Source organism: Oryzias melastigma, linkage group LG6 (assembly GCF_002922805.2).
Source record: "Oryzias melastigma strain HK-1 linkage group LG6, ASM292280v2, whole genome shotgun sequence".
In the NCBI taxonomy this organism is placed as follows: Eukaryota; Metazoa; Chordata; class Actinopteri; order Beloniformes; family Adrianichthyidae; genus Oryzias; species Oryzias melastigma.
The window spans coordinates 25,864,573-25,891,810 of record NC_050517.1 but is presented as its reverse complement, the minus strand read 5'-3'; the positions used below and the strand labels follow the sequence as shown (position 1 = coordinate 25,891,810).

Below are 27,238 nucleotides of genomic sequence, written 5' to 3'. Positions count from 1 at the left end.
AAATAATTATTATTATTTATAATTATTTAAATTTAAACTAAGCAAGCAGAAGTAAAACATTGAATAAATACTGACTTAAAAAAAAAAAAAAATGGATAGTTTAGTCAATTTTGTCTTCCCAAGTGGAGAAACACTAATTTCAATTGTTGTCTTACTTCTTTTGTATAAAATAAATTTAATAAAAAAACACGTCATAATAATTTAGATTTAAACTAAACAAGCAAAGTAAAACATTTAATATGAATAAATTCTGACATTAAAGAATTGTTTAGTTGATTTTGTCTCCCCCTTGTGGAGGAATGCTGAAAATTCAATTGTTTTTTATCTTTCTTTTTCTTTTCTTAAAACAAAACATTTTTTGATCCAAAACTCATTACAATATTAACAAGTATTGACATAAAAAACAGAGGCTAATATAAGTATTTTTAAGGCATAAACGGTATTATAAAGTCATGCAGAGGCAGTAATGAAAAGCACAATCCAAAAACATTTATTTGCATAGTTTTTCTTCAAATTTTAGACACAACAATCCTGTTTTTTTAACACCACATGAAATATAAAACCTGAAACTTTAACAAACTTTTCAAACATCTGTACAGAAAAATGCTTCAGATAAAATGAAGTTTCTGCTCTGAGTCAAACTGAACACTTTCAGAAAGCTTTTGTTTACAAAGACTCAAATAAAGATGACAAAAAAAAAATATAGACCCTTGAGCAGCTCAGTCAAGCTGAGTCTTAAATAAAATTCTGGGCGCCCTCCGGGGGAACGCCGGTCTGGGTCCTGCCCAGAAGTTCAGACAGGAAAACACCAACATCCAACATCAGAACTGATCCTGAACTGTGAGGACATTTGCTCCTCTCAGAGCTTTAGATAAGAAACCGTCTGCTAACCAATGTGGAGCTGGAACCACCTGAACAGCTTTTCCTTTTTCTCCAGAACGACTTCAGTTCTTGTTTTGTGTTCTAGTTACATGATTCCTGTTGACGTTTACATCCTGGAATCTGGACACGCAGACACCTGAGTGACATTTTTTTACCTGCATAGAAAAGTTTCTCCTGAAAGTGAGCGGCGTGTCATCTAAACATTTTCAGTCTTTCTTTAGAAAAATCCACAGAAAAGGACAAACGTGCAGAAGGCGCTGGTTGGTAAAAGACTCCGGTCCATCACAGACGGACGGGGAGTCCACCAGGAAGGTGCTTTGGTTTGTGAAGCTCAGAGAACAAAGTTTGGCTTCACAGTCGAGCAGGTCATGTGACTGACTGGCGGTGTTTACAATCATCTGTGAAAGAGGATTTAAAAGCGCCGTTCTGGGGTCTGCGGCCGCTCCGCCGTCGAAAGTTCCAGCTGTGGGTTAATCTGTAGAGTCTTTGGTGTCGGACTGAGGCGAGAACTTCAGGCGGAACGGCGCTGCAGAAGAGGAGGAGGAAGTTAGATCACAGCTCGTCTGAACGTACGTATGATCTCCGGCAGACACTCACCGCGCTGCAGGGACTCCACCGCCGGCTGTTTGCAGTCGTCGGCTCGGTGTCCGCTGGTGCCGCAGTTGAAACACGACAGATTCCCTGCTGTGCGCTTTTGGCCTCCATTTCCCATGATGCTGTGAGGTGAGTAGAAGCCAAATCCCAGCTGTGGGTCTTGTGATGCCAGGCTACGACGGTAAGCGGGTGGGGGCCCCATCATGGGGTAGGAAAAAGGCGGGGCTGCGTAGCCGGCGGCGCTGGAGGAGGACACGAGGGGCGTGAGGTGGAGCAGAGGAGCCAGGGTGAAGAGGGAGGAGCCAGATGAAAATGGCTGCAGGTAGCTGGCGGCAGCGTAACCTGGCAGCGCGCTGTAGGTGCCGCAGTTTCCGTGACAACCGCAGGAGCTGCAGACGCATAGGGAGAGGCCGTGACCCGACCTCTGATCCAGAGAGGAGGAGGAGGTGCACGGGGAGGGGCTGGAGGTGGGCTGGGGTGGGAAGTAAACATTTCCGGGAACTGCAGCGACTGGAACTGAGCTTCCTGTTACCGTGGAAACAAAACCACCTGGAGGGCCGGGGTTGTCCGACTGAGAGGAAGACTTTGAGGAGGAGAAAGAGGAGGAGAAGGAAGGGGAGGTGGGGGGGCAGGAGGATGAGAGGTGGAAGAGGAGGGGGGGCTGGGAGACGTGGTGGAGGCTGTTGGAGGTGGATGTCGGGGCGGAGCTTGTCTCTACCATCAGGTCCACGGCCCTGGCGGAGCGTTCGTGGCAGGACTCCCGAGGAGTCGAGGAGCCGTCCACGCTGAGCCCGGAGAACAGGTTCTCCAGTCTCCCCTCCCCCCCAAGCGCCGACGGGAAGCTGGCACCGCCCACATCGGTGCACAGGGGGCGGGGCTTCCGCGGGGACGAAAGGATGCGTACGGACACCGGGGAGAGCAGGGACTGAGGGTAGCTGGGCAGCTGGTGGAACGAGGCCTGAGGAACGCCGAACGGGAGGTGGGAGGAGCATGACGGGGGGAGAGGAGGAGTCAGATCCGTTTGGACGGGGAGGACCTGGGCGGTGGGGCGAGTGGAGGCGGTGGGACAGCTGGAGTTCACCATGAAGACGCTCTTCTCTGGAGCGCCTGAGTCTGCAGCCGACGGCCCAGAAACACCTGAAACACCAAAGTAAAGAAGACAGAAAAACAGGAGTTAAAAAAAAAAAAATACATAAAAAGTTGAAATATTTTCAGAAATATGCTCCTAATGCTACAAAGAATTGTTAAACCCTGACAGGAAGACCTGACGCCTTAGGGTGAAACTCAAAGAGCTGTGAAACCATTTAGGCTCCGCCCCTGCCTACTGTAACCATGGAAACAAGTTTAGCAAGTTAACTCTCCAAAAACTTGACTACGTACGCCTGTGCATGTCTCTGACGCGGTCAAAGGCGGAGTCACAGCAGAGTGGCGTCCGCGGCGAGCAGGAGGAGCTGGAGTATCCTGACGAGGAGTTACTGTCTGTGGACGCCTGCTGATGGTGCGACACGCTGTCCACCTCCACCCTCAGCTCCGCTGTAAAACACACATCCAAGATTCAGACTGAATCTGCTATTATTCAGCTTATTCAGGAGGCGGAGTTTTACAGAAGCCCCTCCCCCAAAGCTCAGGAGCGTAATTTCTTCCAACATTCTGTGAGTCTGTCAGCTTTGTTACCTGCTGAAGGTCCCACGTGGTTCGTAGGGGTCACCCTGGCGATGCCACTGCACGGCCGCTTCTCCATCTTCATCTCCCTGCTGGGAGAGGATCAGTCAAATACAAAGACTGTAAAACTGCTGAAGGGTTTTTTCTTCAACAAATACAGATGTATGATGGAGTTCTAGGGCCACCAAAATAAAAAAAAAAAAGTTTCTTTTAAGAGGTTAAAGTTTTAATTTACAAGAAAAAAACCTTGTAATTTTCTGACTTTTTTCGAGTAAATTTCTGAGATTAGACCACAGGAGATTCCGAGATTAAAGTTGAAGTGAACCTACGATCCAGCAAATAAACAGCAGCAGCAGAGCAACAGCAGAAGCCCAGTTTTCACCGAAGTCTTTTCAGTGTTGTTAAGCAAATAAAAATCTAATTTTGAGTCGCCAAAAGGTTCAGAATTTCTTTATTTTTTAAAACCTATCTGGAAATAAAGCCTTGCAAAATTCTCCACGTATATAATCTTTGAGAACAGCTCTGTAAACAGAAAACAATGTTTTATTTTATTATTTATAACTTCTTCTCTTTCTTTTTTTTTAATTCAAAAAACATAAATCTATGAGAAAAAAAGCCATATGCCATATGACTTTTAAAGTTGTGGATATACAAATTTATTTGTATAATTTAACAGTTACGACTTTTTTCTTGTATACTTAGAACATTTAAAGTTATACGTTTACAATTTTGAAACACGTAACATTAAGACAAAAGAAGTAATACATTTAGCTTATAATTTTAAAAGTCTCAAATATACGACTTTATTCTCTTAACAGTTACGACATTTATCTCATAAACTTACAACATTAAAAGTAATGGATTTACAATTTTAATTTAAACACGTAAATTTGTGCAAAACAGTCATAAATTTAGCCTAAGTCGTAAATATACGACTTTATTCTAATAATTTAGCAGTTATAACTTTCTTTTTGTAAATTTATGACATTTCAAGTAAAAAATTTACAACTTTAAAAACATGCACACTTATGAGAAAAAAGACATCAAATTAACTTATCACTTTTAAAGTTCTAAATATACAACTTTATTCTGATAATCTAATAGGTACAATTTTTTTCTTGTTAATGTACAACTTTAAATTAATAATTTTAATAAATCGTTTTGTTTGTAAAGTAGCCTTAATTCTCCATCTTAGAATGTTTATATGAAAAGTGAATGCATTTGATCTATTTCACCACTAGAGGGAGACAATGACCACTTCAACACCTCCGGATGTCTCTCTCTCTCTCTCTCTCTCTCTCTGGAAAACCAGAGCAAGAACTTGATTTCTATGTGCACGTGAACGTGCACATGCATTACCAGCTTAATGGAAACATGCTGATAGTGGGAACGGAAACACGACGGAGGAGTAATGATGCTCATTCTCTGGAGGGGTTCGTGCTCCTGAGAGTTTGTGTTTTGTTTTTCCCTCAACTTATCTCCGTTTAACCATTAATGGACTTCAGATAAAACTGATTAGCTGAGAAAAACACTTTAGATTCTGTGAGGTTGTGCAGCATTCTGATATTTTCACCAGATTTTCTGTTTGAGGAGAAACGCTTGACCTTCAGATGGTTTCCTCCTGATGAAGTTTGTGTTTAGTGCATCTTACTCTGCTAACTTCTGCAGCTCCAGCTGCGTCTTGAGTTTCTTCTTTGCTCCCTGAGTGAGGTCGTACTTGTTGAGGTCCTCCTCTGTCAGAGCTAAGAACTGAAAAAAGAAGAGTTTTGGAAACCAGAAGTCAGATTATGTCTGAAGGAAACACCTCTGGGTTTGTTTGGACCTCCACACACCTCCTCCATAGTCAGCTGTTTAAAAACGGGGTAATATTTATGTAGGCGGAGTCTGCGAAGCCAGTCCAGGATGCCGTTCTGCTCCGGCTTGCTGGACTGGGTCGGCGCCGCCGGCTGCAGTGTGTGGGGCTGGGAGCGTGGCTGGGAATGCGGCGAGTGCAGGGCGGGCTGAGCGCCGCCGTGTGGAGGAAGGTGGTGCTGCAGCTGAGCGTACGTGTGATGCAGCTGGGACGAGGCCTCGCTGGGTGCCAAGCTCCTCGTGGGCGGGGCTTGGATGTGAGGAGGGAGGGCGGATGTCGGGAGTGAATGCATGGAGGGATGAATGGAGGGAGGAAGCGGAGGTGGGAAGGAGGAAATGTGAGGGGTGGAGCGGGTGGAGACAGAGTTGTTTGTGCTGATGACGGGCTGGACGCTGGCCACTCTGTACACCGCCCTGAGGAAGAGGAGAAACGGTCCAAATGATCTCCATAAAACAGAAAAAATGTGTGTTTAAATGAACAATAAACAGAATATTAAGACAGGATCACATTAAAAAATGACTTAATGATTTTATCATATAGAAAATGTGAAATTCACAAGTGAATGGAAAAGTTATTGCTTTAAATCTATTTCAAGTCAAAAAAGACGAATTATTCAGATCATTTACTAAGATAATGCATTTTTTATCCACTCAAGACATAATCAAAATTTAACAGTGACTTTCTGTTTTACTTTGTGTATTATTCTTACAATTTTACATTTCTCAAAATAAATAACGATTTTATCTTATTTCATTTTATTTTCATTATTAAAAGACTCCTGCGATTTTACAGTAGATAAAAAAATAGTTAGAGAGCAACTTTAAGAACAGAGAAGTTTCCATAATTGAAAGCGGTTTGAGGTAAAGTCTCACCTGTTTGCTCCTCTGTACTGCAGCAGACAGCTGAGATCTGTGATGAACACAAACACACAAACAACAGACCTTTATTTCAAATTAAAATAGGTGCTAAAGATGAAAAAGAAGAATAAAAAACAGTAGGTAACTCCTGTCAAAAATGGAAGAAGACTCGAGTGCCTGTAAAGGAAACACGAGTCAGAGACAGTCATCCAACACATTTTCTCCTCGTGTTCAGAGGATGAACATACAGCAGATGCAAAGCAGCATAAAGATCTCTGCGTTGAGAAACTCTTAGGGCTCCAACTAAGAATGGAATCAGAGCAGGAACCTGTTGTTCTGTCTCAGGTCTTTCAAAGGTAAAATAAAAACATTAATTTCATTATTTGTTCACTGCTATGAGAAGAACCGTCATTGATATTTCTGCATGATCCGAGCTTGCAGCAGCATTTTACTGTATCAGCTCAACCCAAAGCTCCCGCTATGCTGAGGTGGGAGGAACAGCAAATAAGAGAAGGTGGAATGGTTCCTCCTTATCAAGATTACATGAAAATGAATGAATGATATCTTTGTGAGCAAGTAAAAAACAAAAACTATTTTTTTACAGCATAAATAAGATAAATCTATGGGAGATAAGCAAAAGTTTTGGAATTTCATTTGTTTACAAAAAAAAAGATTTTTCCTGTTGTTTTTTTTCACAGCAGTTTTTTAAATTTAGAGGATTTATTTTCTTAAATAAACTGATCATTAAATGTTAACATCAAATACCCAGGACAAAATTAAAACAATGTAAAAATAAAAAAATGAGGGTCAAAATTGGATAAGTCTACTCAGATTGGACAGCTTCAAACACCTGATATAGCCCCAACCACAATTTTAATTTAATTTAATTTTAAATAGCTGTAGAAACATTTTTCAAATTAAAATATTTCCCCTTTAAATTTTAACCTCAAATATCAAGCAAAAAAGAGACAAAAATTAAAATGTAGGGTTAAAAATCAAATTAGTCTACTTTGATTGGACAGCTTCAAACACTTGATATAGCCCCACCCACAATTTTAAATAATTGTAGGAAAATGTTTTAACTATAAACATTTATATTTTTATTTGTTATCTTCAAATATTCAGTAAAAAAAGTCAAAATAAAAAGTCTGCTCTGATTGGACAGCTTCAAACACCTGATATTGCTCCGCCCACAACTTAAAATTATTGTGGGACAATGTTAAAATTCAAATATTTACCCTTTAAATGTAAACTTCAAATAACCAGAAATAAAAGATAAATTACGTAAAATGAAAATGCAGTATGAATAAAGTCTACTCTGATTGGACAGATTTGAATATCTGTTATAGCTCCACCCACAATTTTGAATAAGTGTAGAAAATGATTTAAACTTTAAATATTTCTCTTTTTAAATGTAAACCTTTTATATATCTAGTAAAAAGAGTAAAATAAATAAAAATTAAAAAAGGGGGGGTCAAAATTTGCTGAGTCTACTTTGATTAAACAGCTTCAAATACGCCCACTATTTAAACAGCTGTGGGAGGATGTGTAAACTTTAAATATTTATTCTTTTAAAAATAAAAAACAAAAAATGACACCAAAAAAAGCATCTCAGAGACAAAAATTGATCTTATGCTAACAATATTTAACCCGCGTTGACATGTGTTCGTGCAAATATGCATCAAACCACTTCTGCCTCAAATTCACCTGAAGTTAGAATCTACTTGAGATTAAATATATATATATATTCTTCATTAAATTTAAATAAAAAAATAGTGTTTAAAAAATTGACAAATGCAAAACCTTAAACTTGGTGATTCAGAAACAGGAAATTTCAAAGGATTTTGTTTATTAGCAGCCTAATAACAACTGTTCAAGAACTAACAACCATAATTAAAGCAAAGCTCAACCATAAGAAACGCCGGTCAAACGAAAACACCCGCTTCAATTAATCCCTTCATTGTATTTTATGTAAATAATCACTGAGGGAACAAAGAGTTTGATGCAAATAATAAACTGCTGTTCCTGGAATACAAAGACCAGCATGCATTTCTGTGCAGGCTTTCCTCCTCAGCTCAGGTGAAACAAAAACCCAAAGTGAACCCGGACACAGGTCTCCACGTGAACCTGATGAACTGATGTTTGCGTGCGCCGCCAGCGTGAAGATAAGTGTCGCCGGCGTGCAGCGTGAGCGTCCCTCAGTGTTTTCAGATAAAGAAACACGCAGAAACTCGCAGCTATAAATACTCGTGAAGTCACACAAACACATGAGGTCACCGCGCTGCAGGCTTTCCAACACAAACATGCCACGCTGAATTCCCACACCCGACGGAAATAGACAGACCCCCCCCAACAGCAAAGAGCCACAGTATGAAAGCCCTGCATGCAACTCACAATCCCCCCCAGCACCGCCTCTCTTACAGGTTCCTAGACCTCTTACAGGTTTCTCCACATGTATTCCTCACATTTTAAATCATCTCTGCAAGAAATAAAAAACTCACCTGAGCTGCAGGTGAGCGTACAGGTCGAGGCTGTGGAGGAGGAGGGCGAGGAGGGCTGGCGGGGCGACAGAGGCCTGCTGGACGCGAAAAACAGCTGGACGCAGCGACTCTGAAGAACAGGCCCGGACAGAGCTGCAAGACACCTGGAAGAGGCAGACGGAAGAACCCAACCCCTCAGAACTCAACAAACAAAAACAGATCAAAACTCTGAAGGATGTCTGAGAAAAACAGCAGAAATCCTACTGAAGATCTGTGGAAGCAGCAGCAATGTGCCAGACCTGAGATGAAGCAGTTTGATCTCATTAACCCTATTTAACCCCATCTCATTAGCATGATTAAACTTTCTTTATATAACTTGGTTGATGTTTTCTACCCTGTAGATCATCATCATTCCACTAGGCTTCACCTGCTTATTTTCAAAATGGCTGCTTCCGTAAAATCTCAAAAATACTTTTGGTAGGAAAAAGTTTTTGCTACTTTTCTAAATGTTATGGTTAGAATAACTCATCTTCTGATATTTGTTTTTTAATGACTACTTGCAGTATTGAAAAAAATGCAAATTTGTCATTAATTAATTCTTCATAAGACAGTTACATCATGTTAAGAATGTGTGGATCTAATTTGAGACAGTAAGTAAATGAGGTGTTTTTTTCCCTGAACAATATTTTTGCATCTTAAACTAATATTGTTGTGACCGAAAACCTTCTAAATCATCCACAGTGTCATAATTGATGCTCTCTATATCTCCTAAAAAATATATTGCATTTTTTAATTGATTTTATCAAAGGCTTTAAAAATGTTAATTAAAAAAAGTCTTAATTCTCTGTCTATGATTGTATGGGATTTAAAGGGTTAAGTTCCAAATCACCTGCTGACAGGTGAAAACGTTATTCTACTTACAGTGATTGTAACTAAAATGTAGATTCTGGTGTTCATCTATAACAGGGGGCTGTAACCTGAAGCTCCAAACCCACATATGTCTTTGAATAAAAATCATAAAAATTTGAATGTATAATGGTAATGTAACTTTGGTTAATTTTAGATTTAGCTTTAGATTTTTAACACATTAAACTGAGAAGAATGATGGTAAAATGCTTAATCTGCTGTCAAAGTGGTTTATTCCTAGAATAAGCTTAAACATCATATTCTTATCACAGCTTACAGTACATAATTACATTAACAAATGTCTTGTTTATATTCTAAAGTAAAATGGAAAAAATAATTTCATCATGATAGTGAGTAAATCTGCTGCAGCAGGGTGAATTTTATTTTGAAAGGAACTTTCAAGAAAGAAAGGAAGATAAAACTTATTTTATTTTAAAATACTTAACACTTTTACTGGAGTTTTTTAAAATAATGTTAAACTACATTTTAAAAAGAAAGGGTTTAACAGCCACAACGCATTGATAAAGTTTATTTTTCCAAACAAAGAAGAAGTTTTTGCAGATCTGTTCAAATAGTTCCTGTATTGTTACAGGTTGCATCTAATCTATAGTATTTCATCAGTGGTCAAAACTTGCTTTGTTTCTCAGAGCTTAGTCATATATTTCTTCAACCAAATAATTTCTTCTGGAATCCATAAATTTGAGTAAATGTGAGACAAAATATGTAATTACATTTTTGTTCAGTCTTATTGCATTGCTGATTTTGCAAGGCAGGAATTCAGAAGCTGCATCTTGATTTATTGGTTGATGTTCTGTATATTTTTAAGTCAGATTATTTTAGTCACTTTGAAGTTATTTCAGTGAGATATCAGAATATTTATACATGTTTATACCACAACTGAAAACAGCAGAAGGAAAACTCACCCTAAAATTATCCATTCTGAGCCCTATTAATCATTTTTTTAAATAAATGCTCAAATCTTGCATGTATATAATCATCCTAGATTTTTTTTGTTTAGCCTTACTTTAACGTGTTGAACACTAACGTAACCTGCATAATGTTTTAATAGTAAAATGTAAACCTGGACAGGTGTGGACTAACCTGGGGTCCACCTCCAGCTCTTCCTCCGGAAACACCTGTGACAGCTGACACAGAAACATGAACGGATCTGTAAGTTTGGTGAGTTTCAAACAAATAAGAGCAAAAATTTGAAGAGAGACGGATTTTGTTTCTTCAGAACTTTTCTGACTTTTTGAACGTTTGTGTGAGCGGACCTGTGATATGAGTTCTGCCACCTCCTGCTGAGTTCTGGAAACAGACGACACAAATCCATCCGACCAGCTCACCTGGAGAGGAAGAGGGGAAGAGTGAGGGATGAAGGACGCCTCCAAGAAAAACAAGAATTTTTGAAAATTTGTGATTTCTATAGCTAACAAAGATCTGGTGAAGTTTTCAAGACTGAGAACATTTTAAAAAACTTCTGTTACAGTTTTTATAATTACAATTTAAGTGTTTCAAGACTTTTTCGGTAAAATTGTTTTTTCATAAGTGAGTGGGACAAGTTGAGTTAAAAGACTGACGTTCTCCTGACTCACCTCAAACACGCAGTCAGCGGCGTCCTCTCCTTTACCGCTCATTCCTCGCAGTGCCACCCTCTCGATCACAGCTGAAAAAACAAACCCTTCATTTAACACATCCATCAGATGAAAATAAAACTATTTCTATGAGGCTTTTATTCTGGTGTAATGAAACAAACATTGTTTAAATAAAAATGGCTTTTAAAAGTTTACAGATAAAAAAAAACTGGAAATACAACATCCTTAACAAACTCCATTAGTTGGTAAATATTCTAGGATTGGGTTTGTTAACCCTCTGGAACCTAGAGCCTAAAACTCAATTTTTTTCTACTTTTGAATTTACCTCTGTATTTTCAATTTGAAAGACTACATCCATGATTATTTGGTATAATTGTAATCAGTACAACCTCTCCTATGTAACACTACCTTTGTTTTTCATTTTTCCATGTTGTATTCACACATAAAATCATGCAAAAACAGAAAATTCCGTCTGGAAAAATGGGATTCATTTTGCTGTGAAAACCCCAAAAATGTTTAACGAACTGTTTTTACAACATAGAATGAACATTTTAGGTGTAGTTTCATAAAAAAAAACAAGAATAAATTTAGTCAAAAGACTAATTAACACATTTTTGAATGAAAATTAAAAAAAAAAAATTCCAGGCAGAATTCGCAGATTCCTTATTTGGGCCACATAAGAAGAGTTTTTGTTGATGGAAGAACATCACAGATCTCACAGCTCTATGATGTGACCTTTCTTATGCTGTTATACAGACAGTGATCTGTCTGCCTCTGTGGCTTCAGCTTCCAGGTAGCCCAAAAATAAGAATTTCTCTCCTAAGAGAACTGCTGTCCATTTGACATTTTTCCTGTAATTCTAATTTTCTTTCATTTTTCTCATAAATTTTCCTAGTTGTGTTTGTGAGGAATAATAAAAAGGGTTTTAGGGAGAAGTTTGATCCAGCTGGACTTCAGGTCGGCGCACTGGAATCTGCTCTCAAGTGTCTGTCTACTCTGATGCTCGCCTCTCGTAACAGCAGTGGGAGGGACTTTTGCGGAGAAACGCAGAGTTTCCATGATTTTTTTACAACACCGGTGGTTGTTGTTGTAGCAAAGTCATTTTGGACTCCATCAGAAAATAAAATTATGATTCGTTTCCTCCTTGTGGAGTTTCTAATAGCGGACAGCTCCGTTTCGCTCCGCCTCTCCACCACGGGCGCGCTGCCCTGCAATAGGCAGCCATCAGATCAAAGTCTTTCACCTTATTTATTAAAATTAAAGATTGATTTTGTCAAAAAACTACAAAAAGGGCCATATTCTCAATTTAATTCAATAAAATATCAGTCACAGGACATAAAAAAGTTCATTTTAGACGGAGTTTCATCACAGCTGCACATCAGGATGCCTGAGGGCGTCCGTCGGTTCCAGAGGATTAAGGTTCTAACTTTGCCAAATTGTTGACTGAATGCACTTTTGTGTTTTTTATTTCAGTTTTTAAATAAGTCCTTCCCTCACTGCCTCTGAACTCTGAGCTCCTAAACATTAGTTTGCACTGATTGTTGTGGCCTTTGCTGTGTGGAAAGCTGAACAGACGTCGTGCCAAAGCTCGTATCCCAGCCGGGATCTGTAACTTCTGTGGCGGGAGCGCAGACAAGTTCAGACGACAATGGTTTAGGTCGTTACGCTCAGATTTTGTCCTGAAAAACGTCTAAAAGAGATAAATGCAGACAGTCTGATTTATTCTGTAGAAGCTGCTGTTTTAACATTCAGATCAGATTGTTTGCTGTTTGTTACGGGATAAAAACTCCGGTCTAGAGTCAGCAGGATCATGAACTTAAGATTGCGAAAAGGAAACTGTTTTTGTGGCATATTCACAGACTATTAATGCACTAAGTCATGAAGTCAGTTTGGCTCCAGAATCGTAGTTTTGGAAAATTGGATTTAACACAATCAGACTTTTTCTTCAAATATTTAGGTTTAAACAACAACAGATGTCTGTTTCAACAAAATTTGTTCCAACTCTGAACATCTTTCGATCTATTTTAAACGTTCCCAGAGATCTCTGAATTATAATTGTCAGTTTTAGCCTAAATTAAAAAATCTGTGTGGTTTTCTAGGATATAGTATCTGCAGAAATTCCCCTCTGAGTTTTAGGTGGGACTCTGGGTGCAGAGTAAGTCTTCCCTCATTTCCCATCATCCCTTCGTTTACACTCTCTCCCGCTAGCTTGCAGCGCCTCACAACCCCAAGCTAACATTAACGGTAAAACAAAAATATAAGTATTGGAGCTTTCCAGCCGTGCCAGTTCGGACGAGGAAAACAAACAGGCATCTATTTAATTAATGCATAGTTAATAGATCTATTCGTCTGCAAGTGGATCCATCGGAATGGAGCAGAGCAGGGAGCTTGTCGATTGTAGTGTCTACCTCACTAGCCTCTTAAACTGAATTTTTTTGGTCTGTTCCTGATTTACAATGATTTGAATAAAGAAATACTCAGAAATACAATTTTAGGCTTAATTTTCTGAATAATATGTCCTCCGTGATGAGAAAAATGCTGCAAAAACATTTTATAAACACAATTTTCATTGGTGTAAGGTTTTTAAGACTAATGTAAGAAAAGAGACAAAATATATGAAACCAAAATGAACTAGGAAACATTTACCAAATGTATAACTTTGGCTATATAGCAGAAAACAAATGCTGTTGTTAAAGATTCTTTAGAAAACACCTAGATTCCAGTTTGGCAAAAAAAAGTTTAATTTTTTAAACCTAAAATGACTTTTATTCGTAAATTTAAGACACTGAAGAGTTCTGTGTAAAGAAAATATGAACTGTGATTTTATTTTTCAATGTATTTTCTCTAACAGAGACATTTATCTCTGAACACGTTCTGTTTATTCTGTTCCTGATAAAAGAAGAATAAACATGTGTTTGTTCTAGTTATTGAATAAACAAAAATGATTCATTAATATCAACATCTTGCTGCTCAGACTGACTGATTTGTTCTTATTGTGGCTTGGATCTCAAAGCAAACAAAGTTATCCTCTTTTTCTTTAAAATAAACTAATTTTTAAGTTAATTTTTACAACCAAGTCCCTCAGAACACACCGTTTCCAGATTAGATCCGTTTTTAGCGTATAAATAAACACTAGCACTCTCTGTCTTCCACAATATGAAATACTAAAGAGAATATAAAACTTTTTTAATGTTTTGGGCAAATTTGTTAACATTTTTAACTTATTTTGGACTTCTGAACCTTTGAAGAACCGTCTCACTCCTGTTTTAAAGGAAAAAGGTTCGAGTCACCAACAGCTGGTTTGGAACTTCTTTCTTTACATACGGATTAAACAACATGTCAGTGGAGCTGAAAGGATCTATGTGAACAGAAGACTTCCAGTCAAAACACACATTAGCCGCACAAACTCGAGTAGCGTCTTGTAAGTAATTGCATGTTTTCACACATGGTTTCTGCTGCTTTGTGAGTTCACATGCCTCAGCAGCAGAGGCAGGTTTGGGCCGTTCCATCTCTGTCGGACTCGGTGGAAAAATGTTTTTTTACAAAATGCAGATTTTCTGGTTTCTCCGTCAGACTCAGAGGACGCTTGAAGGGATCAGCAGGAGTGGCATTCTGACGGCGAAAGGTTTTATGTCCAGACTGCGACTGCTCAGTTTGGAGGCCGTCCTTCATCACTTCACTGGATGCCTGTTGGGGCGACAGCTGTGGAGTCCTGATGGAGTCCTTCATCTGAACCCGACCAACCAAAGACAAACTCCTCACAGGAAAATGTTCTATGACCCCAACTCAATCAACAATCAATCTTTTTTTTACTTTACTTATTTGCACATTTAATTATTTTTTGTGTGTGCTGTGATTGTTTTTACAGAGTCAATATTTATCTCTATTTTTAACACTTACAATTTTTACAAGTTATAATTCTGTTATATTTACATTAAGTTTTTACCCATTAATATTGTGTCTATTGCTCATATATTTATATTGTATTTTTACCCTTTTACAATGTTATTATAAACTCAAATTCTCATTTTTGTTGTTATTTCACATAGTTTTTAAGGAGAAAGACTTTCTTCCTGTCCAGGAACTACAGATGAAAAATCGCCTTTTGACTAACTCTGGTACATTTCCAGAGATGCTATTTGATGTACAGCGTCCCTGTCAGACAATCTAATAAATAAAACAGTAATTTATCCTTTCAACAAATACTTTATTATTCTGAACATCTATTAAGAAGACTTTAAATGGATCCAGGAGTCTCAAACATGCAAATAAAGAGCTCCTGTTGTGTGTTTTATGCTGCAGAGCGCTCTGCGGAGCGACCACGGCGCAGTGGGACGGTTGAGGGTTGGGTTTCAGGCGCGCCTGCAGACGTTCATCTCACAGAAGAATCCCTGATGGGCAGCAGGTCACTAGTTCATAAGAGCTGGTAAAGCAGAGGATGAGGCAGATTCTAACTTGTAGAGAATGAACTCTAAAGTTGTGTTCACACCGAACGCAATTCACATCAGGGGCGTCCAGGTTTAATGTTAAGTGAATTTGAGCGCTCCGGCTCGTCCAGAGTTAAAAAATCTAAACTTTGGTGAGGATGAAGCGTCTCATCAACCAATCAGGGACTCCAATTTAAGCATGTGACATGTTCAGTGACTCCATCAGTATGGAGTGATTTTTTTTGCCATTATTGCAAGTACAACACTCATTGTTTTGAGAGTAAAATTTAAAAAATCTTGTGTGCACAAAAAATTAACTCTACACTTGGAACAGAAAAATGCAATTGAAAAAAATAACATTTTCACACAAGAGAAATTCTTTCTCTTCTGTGCTTCAGAGAAAGGCACCGCGTTAGTGTGTATTGGCAAGAGTCTGGCGATACAGTACATATCGCGATACGCGTCTCACAATACGATACATATCATGACATATCCCACGACTGTTCCAGAATTTTTTTTCGAATTTTCTTTAAAAAGTATCACTCAGAAAACAACTACTTGAATCTTAACACACCTTTCAAGTTAAATAATTCATTGTATTTAATGATCACAACGTTAAGCACTGCAACTGTATCACATTAAGGCTACAAGTTGTTTTTACTTAAGTCAATTCACTGTGCTTTTTTTGGGTAAATTACGAAATATTTGTTCTTAAAGGAAACAATCAATATTGTCTGACTTCCACAACCAAATATTTTTCAGTATAACAAAAAAAATACGTAGAACAAATGTATTTCCAACATCAGTAAATCTAGCATGTAAACTGTTTAGGAGCTTGAAAGATGCTAGAACGGATGCCTCAAAAATAAAGAGGAAAAAAAAGGTAATTCTTTCCAGAAACATTCAAGTGTGATGAAGCAGGGTGACAGGATGAAGGAGAGCGCTTGAATGTGGCTAAGATGCTTTATGACAGAGTGCAATGCAGCTCTGTTTTCTCACACGGATTTCACCGCTCATCCTCAGGACGTTGGTCTTTTTTCAGAGCATTATACACATCATGATCCACCAAGCTGCTGAACTAGAATCTATTACTGTGAAGTTCAGCAGAACTTTGGCCCACTTCACCAACAGCAGTTTGACTGAGGCTCCATGCATGACACACTGGTCAGTTGCAAGGCTTCACTCATTCTCATCTGAGCCGCTACGAAGCACCGAAATCTGTGTTTTTATTTGATAATGGCAGCAACGTGGCAGATAGTTTCAGTTCGGTACCCATCCCAAGTAGAAACTTAAGTAGTACATGTCTCATAACAACAAAAACCATGAGGTTTAACACAAGCTGGTTCTCGCGAGATCGTAGAAAGAGGCTTAGTGTGCTAAGTGTCAGGGGTTTGAATGGAAAACAAAAGTAAGATGCAGAACTACGCTTGCTCATAAATAATTATTTAAATATCATCTTGTCAACATTTTTAGTCAATACAAGTATGAACCTGATATTTTACTTATTTTTGTCAAAATAATAATAGTGTGAATGCAGCTTTAAGGTCAACAAACTCAAGAGGTCGGGATCTGATTTTTGCTTGTTTTGATGCAGAAATCTGGCATTTAGATGTTCTTGCAAAACTTGTCAATAAAATGAGACCCCGCTCTGCAGAGGAGGAAAACTAGAGAAACTCCTGAAATATTTTTGTTTTATCTTTAATTTTTTATCTGCTTGGATGTTTCTCACATTGTTAGTTCAGTTGTGAATACCTGACCTGAGTGGAGATCTATATTTTTAAGCAAAATAACTATTAGAAAAGTTTATTTTTTCACTTTAAGTCCAGCTAACGTGTGTGTAAATATTAGGGAAAATCCACTGTCTTTAGGTTGGATCCTTCAACAGATTTAAGTTTATTCTGTAAACATTTCAGCAAATTATCTGCATGTTTAGTGAAAAGAGGAAAGTGAATCTTTTTTTCCCCAGTAATTTTCACTATCTTAACCCCGGCACACACCTCAGCCTGAGGGCAGCATTCTTGGAGCTTCCTCGCAGCGTTTACGTGCTTCGGCGTGTGGCATCTTGTTGGGATCTCCATCAGACTCACCCTTTCCAGGTTTCCCCTGATGGCTCTTGGTTGCTGCTGCATTCTGCCCGGCAGACGAGGGTGGGTATGGATGTCCTGCAGGCGGCGGGAGGGTTGGAGGGCGGAGGTCTGGGTGAGCAGAAAGGTCATGGTCTCCCGGCTCCAGGGTAACCCCTGAAGGGGTCTCAGCCTCTCTGGTTTGGCTCTGAAGGGTCAGAAAGAGGCCACAAAGGCTTAGAAAGGATTCATGCTGAAACAGCCGTCTGAAATCGGTCGATCATCAGATGAATTTCAAACTTCCTATCAGTAAATTATCTTGCCTTCCTGCCACCCACCTGTCAACTGACCGATGCCAAAAATTTGTCCAGTCACCATAAAACTTTTACTTTTTCTTCAAACCTTTGCGGCAACCTACTACTTTTGCTGAGAACCTTGCATTTAGGTCTCAGCGCTGTGGCATTATGGGATATGTGACCATAGCTTTAGTTCAAACAGCATCTTCTCCAGCTGCTGACATGCTGATACAATTAAACTTCAAACCAAGTGCAGATCTAACTGATTCCCCGTTGCCTCCATGATTTGAGCATTTGAGAGAAAATAAACCTCATAATATGTCACCAAGATGGAAACGGCGCGTTTACAGACGCCTCTAAAAGGAGGAGAAAAGGCAAACATTTAACCTTTTTTTTTTCCACTGCTTTGCATGCAAACCGAGGTTAACGCCAGCTTAACTGAAAGCAGAACATCAGAACTCGATGCTCTGAAACCACAAACTAACAGAAGAAATGCCGGGCGAATTCCTTTAACTCAGTTGTTTTCCTGTCAGAGTCCTAAAGCCAAATGAATGATAAATGTAACGGAGGGACAGGAAGACGCTGACCTCACAAAAGTTTGTTACTGGTTTGACTGGTAGAATTAAGCAAAAGTATCAATGAGCAAAAGTTCTTCAGAAAAACGTCCTAAAATCATACCAGAAGCAGATCTGAAAACAATTAAATGTGTTGCTGCCACATCCGCATGTTTCTCTGCCAACCAGAAAACCTTCAGCTCCGACTGCAGGGAGAAAAACTGTGACTGCGTCAGTCCAGTAGAAGAGACAGAAAAACTGAGACACTTGGAAGTTTGGAGCTCCTCTTTTCCACTCAAGGCCAGCTTTACTGTGCTGCTAATTCCAACACTGGCTTTGCTTTTATAGACATGTAAACCTCACACATAATGAGGCTATTATGCGGGTCTGCACTGGTCCAACTGGGCTGTAATGTAAAGCATGTGCTCAGAACTACTGAAAAGTTACTGGATCCAAATAAAAAAATGAAATGAGGAAACTGTTTTTCTTCGGCTCTCAGTCAGGAAAGATAAAAATCCAGCAGGAATAACAGACGGGACGGGATGTGCAGCAGAGGAGTGTCTGCTTTAAACATTTAAACATGAAGAAAGCCCACCAGATTTAAGACTGATAAGGAGGAAAAGGAAGACCAGGAAATATGGCGCTGTGAAAAGTAATTGCTCCTCTTCAATTTTCATAGCCGACGTCCTATCAATATTTATACTAAAATTAAAAAAATCAAAACTTTTTTCAAACTTAAAAAGCTTATTTCACAAAAGAAACCCCTAAAGTTGAACTAAAACTCACCAAAATTGGCACAAAACTCAGGTGTCAGAATTACGTAATGCTACGATCACAAGTTCTCATGTTTTTAAAAGAAACCGAAGAGCCTTCGACTTCAGAGAACAATAACGCAGCTGTTTACAGACAAAACCGGGTGTCTTCCGTGGCATACGGAATTATTGAGACACTTGTTCTCAAAATATACAAAACACCGGTTTAACGACGGTTGCGTCATTTTATGTTGCTTTATTTATTTATACCACCTTAAAAGTCAAGCACAGCTGAAGCTAGCGTCCGGTTGTTAGCCTCCACTTTGATGTTAAAGGCAAAATATTTTTAACAGAGTTTAAACCAGCCACAAACATTTTAAAGTTAATAAAGATTCAATCTAATAAAGTTGATGATTTGTGTAAATTTGTAAAAAGGACATTGGAGAATTTTCATACAGCAAGGCTGAATAAAGTGAATCATCATCTGTATAAAAATAATATCTACTGATATGTTTCAACTTTTTAAACAAAATTTATTTTAGGAGCATTTTGAAAACAGATTTTCAGAAGGTTAAAAATACCATCTTTGGCCCTTTTCAGACTGGTCCACGAAAAATTCGTCTAATTTAAACTGGACCGTGGACTGAAAAATTTAGGGACCACTGGTCTACTCTAACACAAGCTTCCTTCATGTCTTTGCATCCATAATCCTCCTCTTTGATCTTCCTCTAGACCTCTTGCTTGGAAAATTTAGACTCAGCATCCTTCTACCAATATATTCACTGTCTCTCCTCTGAACATGTCCAAACCATCTCAGTCTGGCCTCTCTGACTTTATCTCCAAAACCTCTAACATGTGCTGTCCCTCTGATGTATTCATTCCTGATCCTATCCATCCTGGTCACTCCCAAAGAGAACCTCAGCATCTTCATCTCTGCTACCTCCAGCTCTGATTCCTGTCTTTCCCTCAGTGCCACTGAGGTGCACTTGTGCTTTCTTGATAAGAATGTTGTTGTTTTTGCTCCTTAAAATGTAAAACCAGTCGAGCACAAACAAGGGATACATGAAAGTGAGTCAACTTGATTTTTTTTTTACAACAAATCCGTTTTAAATAAACAGACTGTCAGTCCGCCTCATTTCTCTGCTCATAATGCTAGAACTATTTGAGTCTTACAAAGGTTGTCTGTTCTGTTTTCAGTGAGCATCTTTCTTAGACTAAGCTGCCTGATAACACGTATGAACCAGTGACCCCGACTGAGGAGTTCAAAGCTGTTAAAATGCATTTTTACAACACTTAAAAACTTTAGCTGAAGGTGGCACCCTTCACATAAGTAAAAGCTCTTCTATAGTTAAAATGTTATTAGTACTATTGTAATGTTAAGCAAATAACACATTTTCAACTTTGTTTTCCAAAATTACATAAACAGTTTTAAATGTAAGAATTAAACCAAGAGTCGTAGTGTTTCCAGTTATTTTAAAGCTGGGACGAAAGATTTTTTTTTTTTTTAAGATTTATGGACTCGAGGTTTGGCTGAGTATGGTGCATTCTGGTGAGGATAGGGTTAAACTCCTTTGTTTACAGTGAGATTATCTTTAAGAGACATTCCTGCAGCTCTGATTGTTAAAGTCTCTTTGTTTGTCTTCAGTCTGCATTCCCACTTATTATGTGGAACTTGAACATCGTCTTCCACAGGGTTTGGAGCCAGGAGGGTTACTCTGCTATCACAGTTTCAACGCTTAAGTTAAACATGCTGGAGTTTTGCAGAGGATGCTGGGATCTCTGCTTTTCCATAAAAGCCTGATGTTTCCTTCAAAGCATCGATGGAAAGACAGCCCGAGAGAGAGCTAGAACGACAACATTTATAACTTCCTGGGGAATCGAGCGAGCGCACACACACATGAACGCATGCACACACAGACCACAGAGGGTTGATTTCAGCTTAAAGAAATGTGCTGACCTGCACTAAGCAGGAGCCAAGGGCAACAAAACACTAAACACAACGCTACTCTCTGAGCTGGGTACTTTCCCTTACTGCTCGCCTTTAAACATGCTCTGGCTGCACACTGTTGAAGTCTGTTTACCTCTTTACTACCTAACTGGTGAAAAAAGTTTTCTTTTAACTCTTTTTTTGCTCCCTTTCTTTTGTCTGATCCATCCTTCCAGGATGATTTCACCAAAATGAGTCACTGTGCTTCCTGTATCGTCAGGAAATCCCCTCCTCTGAGGCTGCAGCACTTTTTTTCCCCTTTTCTTTTTAGATGTTCCCTTCCAGGCTGACAACGGAACATCTGGATGTAAACATCTGGGCATCCATGGATCACAGTTGAGATTTTTCATAAAGAGTTTTCCTCTCTAACAGGAAGAGGGAAGATTCATCCCAGAATGAGGATTTTGCTCATCGATGAGTAAAAAACAGTCCAGCTGCACAGCAGGTAAAAGAAGGTTTGTTTCAAGAACATTTGTAAGTTTTCTATGTGCTGAAAGTAAGTACATACAGCTAGAAACTGAACTTAACTATGCCATTTGTACAAAAAAAAACAGATTTGAAAATGTAGAGCAAATTGTGGAGATAAACATAAACAAGAACCTTAATGAAGAATGTTCCAACAAACATTTTTTTGTTTTTGTCAATCAGAGAAAACCCCGCCCACAACAGCACAAAACACGTGTTTGCACAAAAAGCTGAAGAAGAGTTCATTCAACGCAAATACTTTAAATCTCAGTCCTCATCCGTTTTTTTCTGGTGTTCCTCAAGGTTCTGTCCTCTGCCTTCTTTTCTTTACCACTTCCTCTCAATATTTTTCATAAATTCAATGATTTTCCATTGTTCCGTACTCTATCTGTCCAGTAAGTCTGATTCCTCTCTTCCCCCTCGTCCTTCTCCTCCTGTTTGTTCAAAGTCAAAAACGAGTTCAACTTTCTTAAACTCAACAGCGACAAAACCGAAGTACTACTTGTAGGCTCAAAATCAACCCTTTCAAAAGCGTCAAGTATGACACTGCCTTTTTAGATTTCATCCTCGACAGCTCACTATCTTTTCATTCTCACATTTATAACATTATTCCTTATTACTAATCATCTCCGCCCCTCTCTCACCGTAATTCCCTCCTGCAATCTCCCAAACGAAACCCTCAACAAACTACAACTGGTCCAGAATTCATCTGCCTCCAGAACTCCGACCTTTGATCACTTCATCCCCGTCCTACTGCAGTAGCACTTGCTCCCGATTAAATTCAGATGTTAATTCAAACTCCTCCTTCTCACTTTTAAAGCCCTCCATAACCTGGCTCCCCCTTACCTTTCTGACCTCCAAATCTACTCCCTCTCTAGTTCTCTTCGCTCCTCTTTTTCTCTCAGCTCTGCTTTTATGAAGATTTATTTTTGTTTTTAGTACTTATGTACAGCGTCCTTGAGTGACAAGAAAGGTGCTTCAAATAAAATTGTTTATTATTATTAATGCTGTGAAGTTAAATAAGTTCATCACTGAGATAATTACCACTGTTAATATATTATAGAGACTAAATTTATCAATAATTGTTGCATTGTGATGGTTAATTACTGCATGTTTATGTGAGAAAACTTCTGAATTTCACCTCAACCACACAACTATTTTAACTATGAGTAAATTCAATAAAGTTTAGTTTTTTTTTCATCCTTTTTGATTTTTAAAGATCATTTTGATGCGTAGAAAAGAAGAAGAGAATGCCAAACAGATGCCTTCATCTGTTTTCTATCACAAACTGATGAGGGCCTTTCTCTCCCGACTATGTTTACTAATGAGGTATTACTCCACCTTTGATTGACACTTTTTAACATTTGTACATTTTTATTTTCAATAAAAAGTAAACTTTGAGAGGAAAAGCCCAAATACAGGAATGCAAAAGCACCTAAACAAGCCTCTGTAGTCCTCAGTGGCTGCTAGAACTCTTCTTCCACTCACGTTAAATGTGGAGTACAGCAGGGTTATTATTTGGGCCCACTGTCGTTCTCCATTGATTTGCTTCTCCCAGCCCGATTCCCTATCACATTCATTCTTTCACTGTTGCATGGTTTCTGTAGAAATCAGTTACTTTGCCTTTTTTATGCTGCCAGGGTAATTAAAACAAATGAGTGCATCTAAAACGACACAAAGTTAATATTTAACTAAATATGAGCTTTAGTTTGTACTCTTTTGATGCAAATTTTACATAATGACTTTTTTACATTAAAATATGCTTTTTTTTAAATCCGTGGAAGAGCTAAATTTGCTTTTGGCCTCAAATTCATTTTTGACAACAATTAGTACAATTATACAGTAAATTTTCCGATCTCACTGCAACTCTACATTGTTTTTCACTTTTTTTCAGAAACTCCAGATGCAGCCACACCTTCAATCCCTTATTTTACACCTTCTTATGAAAGAATTAAAATTTGGCTGCTTTTTGTCTTTACTATTTCTTCTAGGGCTAATTTACAGCTGTTTTCCATTCAATGCTTTGTCAACAAATTCTGTATTGACTAGATGTAAGCAGAGATGCCAGTATTCCATTATATAGCCATTAAATTGCAATTTATAGTTAATTCACTCTTTATTGTTTTCCTGAAAACTACTGGAAGATGATTAAATGCTGCAAAGAATATACATTTTAATGAGTTTTGGTGTTTTAATTTCACATTGTTATCGCTCATGATGTACTTCATGCTCTGCAGCAAACACCAGAAGCTTCAGTGCTCATGATGTGAACTGTTAGCTCAAGATGTTCTCTGTCCTTAAAAACAGGAACGTGCAGATACAAACGTTGGTGTCACGTCTGATAAGGATATGGTTTTTCATTTTCTCATCAAAGTTGAAGTCATTTCTTACTAAAAGAAAAACCTATTTAAGTGAATCCACACATTTCTCCTGTCTAGGTTTTAAATCTGCTCTAAAATCAACCACACAAATTCTTTTTCTCAACTCCACTTGTTTGATATTCAGCAGCTTCTCAGAAAAAAATATCTTCAGGACTCAATCTGTCCATCTTTGCCCCAAAAGAAAAAAATAACGACTCAGAATCCGTCTAACTAGCCAAGTTGAGATGCAAAACTGAATGTTTGCTGTCAGTATTACTCAACTCAGAACGACTTTCTTGAGGATAAATCAGCATTTTCTTAAAAGTTACCTTTAGCATTAATGGGATTCGGTCTTCCTCTGATACATTTGCTGTGCATCTATTTCACATTTCGGCAGGGTACCTTGTTCCAGCAGGAGCAGTGAGCATGGCAGGCAGCTCCGGGGGACGCCACGGCCTGCGGCGGGGAAGTGGCCTGGCGGGTGTGGAGGGGATAACAGACGGCGGCTGGAGCACCAGCAGGTCCTGCTGCTGAAGCCTCTCCTCCACCTTTACTTGCCTGAAACGACAAATGACTGAATAATTACCTGCAGATGAAGGGAAAACATGCTTTTAAATGTCTTTATTAATAACTGTATTGTTCTCTAATCCTGATGAAACCTTACTTTGGCTGCTGCTTGGTGATGTGTGGTCACAAAACGATCTTTTCTTAGATAAACTCTACTTTGCTGCTGGAAGCTTTTCCACCACAAGTTAGTAATTTAACTGCTTTAGATCTCTCAGCCGGCCTGTCATTGAGCAAGACTCACCTGCAATTTTGTACCAGGACTCATTGGTTGTTAACTTATGCCTGACTTGTTACACTTTCATTTCTCCAAAGCAGTTCAAATGTAAAATATAGCGTTAAAAAAAATCTTAATTTATGACTTACAAGATGTGACAATTACAACTTTAAACTCAAAAGAAATCTGCTTCCAAGTGTTTGGATTTTATGTATCAATACTGATGAATACATTAGGAATCTGGCAACTTAATTTTTAGCAGCAGATATTTCCCTGTTCCTCTAAATTAGTGTCCACCTTCACTTGTGCTAAAAGCTTTTTCTTTTTTAAATGATAAGAATGGTCATTATGGATAATCAGTCAGAAATGAGCTATAGTTGAGTATACTCTCCAAGATAAACTCTTAATGTTTGATTCTCTAATAACTGTTTTTAGTCGTATTGCTTTTCTGATTTTTTTCACTTATTACTTGTTTGTTATTTGAGCCTGCACATGGCATGGCCACTGCAACAAACACATTTCCCAAGTTGAGATCAATAAAGTATCTTTATCTTGTAAACCTAAACAACTCACTGTGGGCAAAACCCCTGCATCAGGACCACTACCTCCTTCTTTGTGCAAGAAGAAACATGGCTGTTAGAAAGAAACTCCATGAGGGAGGTATGAGGGCCCAACATCCAGAGGTGGAAGTTACGCTTACAGCCCAACACTGCAAGACGTTTGCTGGAGAACACCAAGATTGGCAAATTGGCTACTGTGCTCTTCCCAGATGAAAGCACGTTCACACTGAGCACAAGTGACAAACATGACAGAGTCTGGAGACGCCGTGAAGACCAGTCAGGCTACCTCACCAAAGGTAGCCTGACTGCCGTAAGGTACCGAGATGAGATTCTCTGACCCCTTGGGCTCTTCCTCAACCTCATCTGGCTGGACTGTGTCAGCAATTTCTGCTAGACAAAAGTATTGATGTAGTGAACTGGCCCGTCTGTTCCCCCAGACCATAAGCTCATCTGGAAGATCATGTCTCGGTCCATTCACCAACGCCAGGTTGCACCACACACTGTTCAGGAGTTATCGGATGCTCTGGTCCAGGTGTGGGAGGTGATCCCCACACCTCATCAGAAGCATATGCAGGCGCTGCAGTGAAGAGACTCATTTTGACTTGTTTCAAGACATTACAATGTAGTTGGATCACCATGTAGCGTGTTTTATAACTTTAATTTTGAGGATGATTTCACATCCAGACCTCCATAGGATAATAAATTGTTGTTTGTAAGTAAAGAATAACATTTTCAAAAATATATTTTTCATCCGTTTAGATATAGGGTGTGTTTGTTCCCTTTATTCTTTTGAGCAGTGTATGGACCCCATGACCTTTGAACCCCTAGTCCCCCCTGCCTCACCTGCAGGAGGTCCTGGATCTGCCCCAGCTGCTGCCTCAGCACCTGCTTCTGGTGGAAGCTGAAGGCAGGATGGTTGGAGGCCATGGTGAAGAGCAGCAGGAACTGCTCCTCCGTCCTCCCGTCGCTCAGCGGCAGCCCGTAGTTGTTGATCACCGAGTCGATGTGGGTCAGGGTCCGGAACAGAACCCCGGCGGCCTCCCGGTTGTCCGAGCCCAGCAGCGCCAGGGAGACCAGCAGCCTGCTGCGGACCACCTCATCCGTGATGTTGGTGAGAGCCGCCAGGTCGGCGGGGTTGTTGGCTTTGATCTCCGCATCCCGCAGGCAGTGGTAGTCCTTGCGGGCCAAGTCCTCCAGGCACGCGCCGATGAAGCGGAGCTCGATGGGGACGCAGAGGTCCAGGAGGCCGCACAGGAACTCGGCTCTCCGTGCGGAGGTGAGCGCGGAGAACCAGCGGTACACCTCCTCCCTCTGAACGCAGCTGCGGCTCTCCACCATCCTCGCGCGCATCCACGCGCGCTCTCACTAAACTTTCACACTTGGAAGTAAACTTGACATCAAAGATCGCGTGCGTGCGCACGTGCCTAGACCGCTGAAAGTAGGTCTATCTCGCGTTTTGGTGGGATTTTCGGGGACTAACTTTATAAATTGAAGCAGCAACTGCTGCAGTTTCTTTTGTTTTCAGAGTGGCAGCGGCTCTCCAGCGGGCCTTCTGCAGATAATCTCGCCTCACCGCGGAGAAGAAGCCGGGAGTCCCTCCGCCTTGTCCGCCTCCGCCAGCCGGACCACCGAGCGCCGCTCTTTCAGGGAGCCGTCCGACCGTCCAGGGAGCCTCCAGCCGGGGTTTCCGATCCTTTCTGTCTCTCGTAGAGCTCCTCGACTGTGGTCATGGTCTCATTAAACCAGAACGAGAAGCCGCGAGGAGCACGGGGGCATTTTTTTTTTTACTGTAAAAACAGCCCGCAGCTCCTGTTAGCGGCAATGACAGTAAAACTTTCCCATAAATGTTTCCTCAAAAAAGCCGCAGAAAAAGCCTTACCGGAGGGCAACTCTTATGAATAAACTTTTAACAAACGGCAGCTTAATGGGTCCCACATTAAACATAACAAAAACACGAAAAAACAGCTGTGTTTAACATTAACAGCTCTGACGAAAAAGGCCAGCCCATCGCATGGGGTTCTCTGTTCTGATTGGCTAAAACAGCTGTCAGTTATCAACGCGTACTTCCTGATTGGTTCAGATTGATTTCCACCACCTTATAGCTTCACATCTTTTTCTGTTGCTTTCATAAGAATGCCTGTTGATTAAGTTGGTGTTTGGGAGAC

General features: G+C 39.6%; 1 protein-coding gene across 2 annotated transcripts; it reads right to left on the bottom strand.

Moving 5' to 3' along the window:
- Positions 1-467: 467 nt before the first annotated feature.
- Positions 468-26,449, bottom strand: zcchc14 (zinc finger, CCHC domain containing 14). Of its 2 annotated transcripts, none has more exons than XM_024282552.2 (14): positions 25,917-26,449; positions 24,135-24,290; positions 17,343-17,526; positions 10,829-10,899; positions 10,508-10,579; positions 10,335-10,378; positions 8,349-8,491; positions 5,863-5,899; positions 4,971-5,403; positions 4,790-4,887; positions 3,151-3,230; positions 2,857-3,009; positions 1,480-2,613; positions 468-1,408 (listed from the first exon to the last, which is right to left on the bottom strand). In XM_024282552.2, exons 1-14 carry the CDS (start codon positions 26,421-26,423, stop codon positions 1,353-1,355), a joined length of 3,168 nt encoding a protein of 1,055 aa, XP_024138320.1. In that variant the 5' UTR covers positions 26,424-26,449; the 3' UTR covers positions 468-1,352. The 2 variants fall into 2 exon arrangements, with proteins under 2 accessions (XP_024138320.1, XP_024138321.1); XM_024282553.2 differs by having other exon boundaries at positions 3,151-3,227.
- Between the last annotated feature and the right edge of the window lie 789 nt (positions 26,450-27,238).

Bases quoted from the DNA above. Each gene is read 5' to 3' on its own strand.
- zcchc14 (XM_024282552.2), bottom strand. From the start codon at position 26,423: ATGCGCGCGAGGATGGTGGAGAGCCGCAGCTGCGTTCAGAGGGAGGAG. The intron at 5,404-5,862 runs GTGAGACTTTAC...CCTCTTCCTCAG, and splicing joins CAGTACAGAGGAGCAAACAG to GGCGGTGTACAGAGTGGCCA. The intron at 4,888-4,970 runs GTGTGTGGAGGT...TTCTTTTTTCAG, and splicing joins AACAGCTGACTATGGAGGAG to TTCTTAGCTCTGACAGAGGA.